The sequence below is a fragment of the Hylobates moloch genome, unplaced genomic scaffold, assembly GCF_009828535.3.
Source record: "Hylobates moloch isolate HMO894 unplaced genomic scaffold, HMol_V3 SCAFFOLD_5, whole genome shotgun sequence".
In the NCBI taxonomy this organism is placed as follows: domain Eukaryota; kingdom Metazoa; phylum Chordata; class Mammalia; order Primates; family Hylobatidae; genus Hylobates; species Hylobates moloch.
The window spans coordinates 133,043,549-133,051,880 of NW_026652280.1; the positions used below are offsets into that span (position 1 = coordinate 133,043,549).

The following is an 8,332-nucleotide window of genomic DNA, read 5'->3' on the forward strand; positions in this document are numbered from 1 at the left end:
CTGTGGGTAAAGCCTTCCAGCCCAGAGCTTCCCCTGAGACTGGTAAAGGAGATGTTTTGTGGGATCACATGGTTACCATCCATGACATCAAACTCAGCGGTTAGGGACTTGTCCCCAACCACATTACCATGCTTTGTAGGCGGCTCCCTGCCCCCTAACAGTGTCAGCCTTTCCCTTCTGGAGCACATCAGCAGTGACAGGACACAGTCCTCCAGAGCATTCAATGGCCTAGGAGGAAGTGGCATACCCAGGGAAAGCCCAAAAGGAGACTCACATTACTTTGCGTGTCACCATCCAACCCAGCCGTTACACTATAGCTACATGTGCCACCTTCTCTTCTCAGCTTCTAGTATCAAAAGAGTATGCCTAGGAGATGGGCCTAGCCCAGACCCAGAGGCTTCTTTCAGAAAGGCAATGCCTCAGGGAGTGGGTAGGGAGCAGGGGTCTACAGAAGGAAGAGCAGCATGGTGGGCAGCAGGAGGAAGGCAGCCACAGCCTTTTCTTCACAGCACATCTACTGGTGCTGAGCCTACTCACCTTCCTTTTGGATACAGGAGCTCTTCAAGGCCAAGTAAATAAATCTCAGCTCTACCACATACCAGCTGGGAAGCCTTGGGCAGTTACCTAATCTCTTCTGTTTTCTCATCTGTAAAACAAAGCCAAAATAGCTGTCTTAAAGGGCATTGTGAAGATTAAATGAAATTCTTCAAATATTTGACACAAAGTTGGCTCTTATTCCCTAAATACTAATGCTCTTCCTTGTTTCATGTAGAAAACTTAACACAGCCTTGCCGGTTTTAGGGTATGAGTTGGGGACCATTTATCTTAGGACAGTCAGAGTCAGTGGTATATGCTGCTGCTGACTAAATTGTTCCAAAAGAAAATTGAGGCCCTGAGTTACCGGCAGAAGAAAAGAAATGAGTAGCAGGCATGGTGTCTCATGTCTGTTGTCCCAGCTACTCAGGAGGCTGAGGTGGGAGGATCACTGAGCCTGGGAGGTTGAGGCTACAGTGAGCTGTGATCGCACCACTGCACCCCAGCCTGGGCAACTGAGTGAGACCCTGTCTCAGAGAAGAAAAGTCATAAAACTCTTTAAGAGACGAGTTAAACTATAGCTATCCATACAGTGGTCTATTATGCAGAAATTTAACAAGGCTGTTCTATATGTACTTATACTGAATGCTTTTGAGGCAAGGAATAGGTGTGGTTTATGTAGTATATAATATGCATGTATTTATTTTTAAAAGGGGTGTGCGTATAGACAGGAATTTTGGGGAGGTCAATTCCAGTTTTATTTCAAGAGCTTTCAAAATTCTTCAGGTACACTGGAATTTTCTAGGATCAATATTTAAAATAAGCAACTTATCAGTTCTGCCATATTTTCATGATAATGCTGATTTCTATTATAACAAGAGTTATAATTTTTCATTCAGGTGTTTTACTTTGCATCATGTTTATTTCCTCTCATCCAATACTGCCTTGAATTTTGACAGTGGACTGGCCAGCAGGCCAGGCTGTATGTGAAGCACACATGCACAGGCAGTTGAAGAGAGCTGTCATCTCTGGGATGGGCTAACAGCAATGCAGATAGGGCGGATGGGGGATTACTTTTTCTTTCTACCCTGCTTTCAGCCACTTTGACATTTTTACCATATGTATCTATCACCTGTTCCAAAATTTAAGCAAAAGGTAATTTTATTTTATTTATTTTTTTTGAGACAGGGTCTCACTCTGTCAGCCAGGCTGGAGTGCAGTGGCATGATCTTGGCTCATTGCAACCTCCGCCTCCCAGGTTCAAGCAATTCTCCCGCCTCAACCTCCCGAGTAGCTGGGATTACAGGCACATGCCACCACGCTCAGCTAATTTTTGTATTTGAGTAGAGACAGGGTTTCACCATGTTGGCCAGACTGGCCTTGAACTCCTGACCTCAAGTGATCCACCCGCCTCAGCCTCCTAAAGTGCTGGGATTACAGGCGTGAGCCACCGCGCCCAGCCACAAAAAGGTAATTTGAAAAAGAACCTTTTCCAAAACACTACCTTTCTTCCAGATCACAAGGTTAGAAAAGACGTGGACTGCTCTGCGGCACCAGTACACCCAAAATGCCATTCTCTATGAGAAACAGCTGAAGCCCTTCAGCAAACTCCTGCATGAAGGCAGAGGTGAGCATGTGGGCAGAACAAGCACGGGGCTACCCCGCTGGGGAGTGGAGTACAAGTACGCAGGGCATGTGATGAGGCCCTGAGTTATCTGCAGCACTGTGGATGGCTCATCAGGGCTTTTATCAGATGACAGCGTTGCTTGTAGAAGGCTGCAGTTGCTATAACAAGACAAGGGCTATGAGTCACCTCATTCTGTGCTTAACTTTGGAAAACATCTGATATGGAAAACTCTACTCCTTATTCTTCAGAGTCCACATGTGTTCCCCCAAACAATGTATCAGTCCCACTGCTGATGCCACTTGTGACCTTAATGGAGCGCCAGGCTGTCACTTTTGAAGGAACCGACATGTGGGAAAAAAACGACCAGAGCTGTGAAATCATGCTGAACCATTTGGCAACAGCGCGATTCATGGCCAAGGCTGCGGACAGCTACCGGATGAATGCTGAGAGGATCCTGGCAGGTAAGAGCTGGTTTTTGTAAGCTGTTCTCTAACACTGTACAGTAATTGAAATGAAGGAATGGAAGAGCATGGCTGACTTCACTTAGAAAAAGACCAAAGAGGAAGGATTAAAGAATGGAATTCCATTTCCTGTATGGCTGGTTATTACTTCCTCTTAATTCCAGAATGACTCAAGGGCCTTGTTTCTCCTTTCTTCTTGTGTGTTCTGTTGTTCAATGGTATAGAATAAACAGAGAGAAGGGGTCAAGAAAGAATTGGGGCCGGGCGTGGTGGTTCAAGCCTGTAATCCCAGCACTCTGGGAGGCTGAGGCAGGTGGATCACTTGAAGTCAGGAGTTCAAGACCAGCTTGGCCAACATGATGAAACCCTGTCTCTACTAGAAATACAAAAATTAGCTGGGCGTGATGGTGCATGCCTGTGATCCCAGCTACTTAGGAGGCTGAGGCAGGAGAATCACTTGAACCCAGGAGGCGGAGGTTGCAGTGCGCCAAGATTGCACCACTGCACTCCAGCCTGGGCGCTGGGCAACAGAACAAGAATTGGCCAACTTGCCTACCACTTATTAATAGTACCTCTAATAGGTGGGATTAGAAAAGGTGATGTGCCAAGATGAGGAGGTGGAGTTTTATCCAGACCTCATTTATCTGCATTCCTGTTCCTTCCCAGTCACACTGGGAAGTGAGCTCCCCTGCTCTTAGCATCAGACACATCCTGGAAAGTGTGGGGCAGTGTTGCGTAAACGGATCTTTCTTACAAGTGCTGTGGTGACAGAAAGCAGCCTCCTCAGTCAGCACGGCCGGCATTTATCACACATGTGGCATGCGTACGGCACCGTGCTAACTGGATGTCCTGAGGAATTTAAGCAGGTATCTCAGCATGCAGCGATAAGTGCAGTGTGTACTGTGGGAGCACTTAGGGGAAGGGACTGATTTGGTCAGAGATGCTAGGAAGGAGGAAGCACCTGGTGACAGCTTCCCAGAAAACACTGCATTGATTGTTAAAGGACAAAAGTAGTTACCAGCAAGCAGGGCTGGGAATTCCACTCAGACGGCACAACCCAAGCAAAGGCACTGAGAGAGCTTGGGGAAAACTGGGATCCACAAGTACTTGGGTTTAGATTTGTGCAAAGTATGACCTAAGGAATGGCCAACTAGGCTACAGAGGGAGGTGCAGCTGGGAAGCCCTTCCACATAGGACTGTGGCTGAAGAAGAGCCAGTGAAGGGTTTAATTATGGGAGGGTGTCACATGGTCAGATTTCTGTTTTAAAGTAAATTACTCTGGTGTCTGCGTGGAGGAAGGCTGGAGGGCTGAAGGTTTGCTGGCAGAAAGACCATTCAGGAAGGAGGGCTTTGCCAAGGCAGTCATCAGGGATGACGATTTTCCATTACTATATATTTTTTTAAATTCTTCAAGGGCTCACAGTTTGATTCACAAAGTTAAGAACTATGTGGGGGCAGGAGACTCCATTTATTTAATTCTAAAAGGGAGCTGCCTCAGAACCAGAATGTGGGACTTAGTCATTTGTACCATCTGCTGTGGGTATAAGCACCACATACCTGTTTCATTTTCTTCCTCAAAAAGTTATCCAGGATTGGCTGTATGTTACTCAAACAATAAAAGCACGCAAGTCAACAAGTATCAGAGTGCCTACTTAGACAAAGCCAATGAATACATTACCATGGATGTTGCATAAGCCAATACACCAGGGTGGGTTTTGAGAAAAGTGTGCCATAAGCTGCTCTACAGCTTTAAATCACTTTAAAGGTCGCTGATGGAATTTTTCAGTCGATCCTAATATAGATTTCATAGCAAGTTCCCATTGCTGTAAGTGACAGTGAACCCAGGGAAGGCAGAGATCTGCTCACCAGCATAGAGGAGGGGCTCAAAGCATGTTAGCTGAATGAATAGAAGTCACCATCTGGGGGCGAGGTGCGGTGGCTCACACCTGTATTCCCAGCACTTTGGGAGGCTGAGGTAGGCAGATCACCTGAGGTCAGGACTTAGAGGCCAGCCTGGCCAACATGGCAAAACCCCGTCTCTGTTAAAAATACAAAAATTAGCCGGGGAATTTTGAGAGGGAATACTTGAGAGGCTGAGGCAGGAGTATCAAGCGATTCTCCTTGATTCTTAATTTCAGTGAGCCGAGATTGTGCCACTGCACTCCAGCCTGGTCTCCAAAAAAAAAAAAAAAAAAAAAAAAAAAAAGTCACCATCTGGCCTTTGGTTGGTTATCGACCAAGGATATTCTGGCATCATCAGGAAGAAAATATTCCTGTTGTCCTTTCTACCACCAAGATCCTGTGATCTAGATGGCAGGTATATTTAATGACAGAACAAACTATCCCAGCAGTAATAAAGGGTGAGAACCACATGACTCTTTGGCTAGAGGCTTCTCTCTCTTTAAAAGAGTTGCCTGAACATCTTTGGCCTTAAGCAGACCAGATCCTCTCTTAGATGGAATAGAGTTAAGAAATAGGCCCACACATATGGCTGTCAGTTGATTTTCAACAAAGGTGCCAAAATAATTCACTGGATAAAGTATAATCCTTCTGTAAATGGTGCTGGATCTACTGGATATCCATATGCAAAAAAGTGAATCTCGATCCTTATCTCATACCATACACAATAATCCAAAATGGATCATAGACCCAAAATGTAAGAGCTAAAGTATAACCTTCTGTAAGAAAACATAGGAGAAATTCTTTGTGCCCTTAAGCTAAGTGAGGACATCTTGGCCGGGCACGGTGGCTCACGCCTGTAATCCCAGCATTTTGGAAGGCTGACGCAGGTGGATCACCTGAGGTCGGGAGTTCAAGACAGCCTGACCAACATGGAGAAACCCTGTCTCTACTAAAAATACAAAATTAGCCGGGCGTGGTGGCGCGTGCCTGTAATCCCAGCTACTCGGGAGGCTGAGGCAGGAGAATCGCTTGAACCCAGGAGGCAGAGGTTGCGCCACTGCACTTTAGCCTGGGCAACAAAAGCAAAACTCCATCTCAAAAAAAAAAAAAAAAAAAAAAAAAATTCTTAGGACACAAAAAGCATGAACCATAGCAGAAAACATTGAGTACACATATATCTGATAAAGGACTTATATCTAGGCTATACAAAGAACTCTTACAACTCAATGAGAAGATAAAATTTAAATAGACAAAAATTTGAATAGACACTACATCAGAGCAGGCATACAAATGACAACTACATGAAAAGATGTTCAAAGCATTCATCATTAGGGAAATGTAAATTTAAACTAACCACAGTGAGATACCACCACACTATCTAGAATGGCTACAATTAAAAAGAATGATAGGCCAGGCACGGTGGCTCATGTCTGTAATCCCAGCACTTTGGGAGGCCGAGGCAGGTGGATCACCTGAGGTCAAAAGTTCGAGACCAGCCTGGCCAACATGGCAAAACCCCATCTCTACTGAAAATACAAAAAATTAGCTAGGCGTGGTAGCACACACCTGTAGTCCCAGCTACTTGGGAGGCTGAGGCAAGAGAATTGCCTGAACCCGAGAGGTGGAGGTTGTGGTGAGCTGGGATCGCGCCACTGCACTCCAGCCTTGGCAACACAGCGAGACTCCTTCTCAAAAAAAATAAAAAATGATAAAACTAAGAGTTGGCAGCATGTGGAAAAACTGGAGTCTTCATATGTTGCTGGTGTGAATATAAAATGATACAGCCATTGTGGAATAGAGTTTAAAAGTTTCTTTAAAAGTAAACATATACTTACCGTGTGACCCAATAATTCCTTTCCTAGAGAAATGAAAACACATGTCCACACAAGATTTGTACACAAATGTTCACAACCACTTACTCATAGCAGCCAGAAACAATCCAAATGTCATCAATTGGTGAATGGATAAACAAACTATGGCATGTCCATAAAACTGAATATTGATAAGTAAAAATGATTAGCATGCAACATATGGAATAATCTCAAAAACATCATGCTAGGTGAAAGAAGTTCGTAGTGGATGATTCCATTTATCCGAAATTTCTAGAAAAGGCAAAACAGTAGCAACAGAAAGCAGATCAGTGGTTGACTGAGGTCTGCAGTAGGAACAGGAATTGACTGACTGCAAAGAGGTACTAAGGTGATGGAAGTGTTCTAAAACTGGTGGTGATGGTTTATGTACAAACTTACCATCATAAATCAAACTCCACAGCCAAAAACAGATGAATCATATGACATGTAAACTATACATCAGTAAAGTTGGTAAAAAGAAGTAACGAACTCCTAGGTGCAATGAACCCTCCTTCCCACAGCACTACTTCCCACAGTGGTTTGTACAAACCAATTTCACTCTATTGTTTTTTAATGAGTTTACCTGTTATTTCTTCTCTGAAGGTGCTCAGGTTCTGTAGGGTGGGGCTCTGCTCTCCCTTATATAGAATAGATCCTATATTTTTCTTTGGGGACATTTTTTAAAGTTCTGAGAGAGAGAAGATGTTCATTTTGATTCCACTTTAAGCAAGCTTTCAGTCTTTTTTTGTTTTGAGAGGTAGTCTCACTCCGTCGCCCAGGCTGGAGTGCAGTGGCACAATCTCACTCACTGCAAGCTCCGCCTCCCGGGTTCACGCCATTCCCCTGCCTCAGCCTCCCAAGTAGCTGGGACTACAGGTGCCCGCCACCACGCCTGGCTAATTTTTTGTATTTTTTTAGTAGAGATGGGGTTTCACTGTGTTAGCCAGGATGGTCATGATCCACCCACCTCAGCCTCCCAAAGTGCTAGGATTACAGGCGTGAGCCACCACGCCCGGCGCTTTCAGTCTATTTTTAACACATCTTAGGCAGAACTGAAGTAACTTTTTGTTTATTGTTTTGTTTTGATTAGGTTTTCAACCAGATGAAGAAATGAATGAAATCTGCAAGACTGAATTTCAAATGCGATTGCTATGGGGCAGCAAAGGCGCACAAGTCAATCAGACAGAGAGATATGAGAAATTCAACCAGATTTTAACTGCCCTCTCACGTAAATTGGAACCTCCTTCTGTAAAGCAGGCAGAGCTTTGATAACTCTCCAGAGAACCTTTAGAATGTCTTTTCAAGTTTCCCCAGCTTCATCTTTGGGAAAGCTTACTATTTGATAAAGTAATAATGTACAAATCTGACAATATACAAGCTTTTAGTATCCACAGGATATTAAACGTGTAAATTGCACAGAGCACACTTATTTATGAATTGTCTAAAGTTACTACTGATTTTAAAATGAATAATTTATTATTAAGGTAACTACTGCTAATGTTGATCAGCAAATTTAAGAGAAGACCTAGCTATGTTGGCTGGTTGCTTTCTATTATCATGGTATTTGACCATTTTAGTTTTAATTCCATGTCAGATAAGTGTAAATAGAAGAGTTTAAAAGCATGAAACATTTCAGAAGGTATCAGTTATATGATATTCTTTAAACAAATATGAAAAATGTAAATACTCATGAATGAAAATACATCATCTTTTTGTGAAACAGTTGTATCCAGTCTCTTTCATATTAAACAACTCATCTTGGTACAATAATAATTCTACCCTTAGCCGCCTCAGGCATGCTCTTCCCTAGGCACCGTATCCTGATTGATTGATAGTAAACCAAAATGAATGAAAGTGGTATGAAAAATTTAATATTCCTGGACTAAAAGGCAGAGTGACAGTGACACAAGGTAGAAACAGCTCCACAGGACCTGGGTTCAAACTCAAGCTATGGTACT

General features: G+C 43.6%; 1 protein-coding gene across 7 annotated transcripts in view; it reads left to right on the top strand.

Annotated features, from left to right (window-relative positions):
• The window catches only part of BCAR3 (BCAR3 adaptor protein, NSP family member), a 284,920-nt gene extending 276,826 nt beyond the window's left edge, over window positions 1-8,094 (top strand). For all 7 annotated transcript variants that reach the window (XM_058439562.1, XM_058439563.1, XM_058439561.1 and 4 more), the window contains 3 exons: window positions 2,050-2,161; window positions 2,410-2,622; window positions 7,465-8,094. In XM_058439562.1, the coding sequence (XP_058295545.1) occupies window positions 2,050-2,161; window positions 2,410-2,622; window positions 7,465-7,643 (504 nt within the window). In that variant the 3' untranslated portion in view covers window positions 7,644-8,094. The remainder of the gene's footprint in view (window positions 1-2,049; window positions 2,162-2,409; window positions 2,623-7,464) is intronic.
• The last annotated feature ends 238 nt before the right edge of the window (window positions 8,095-8,332 follow it).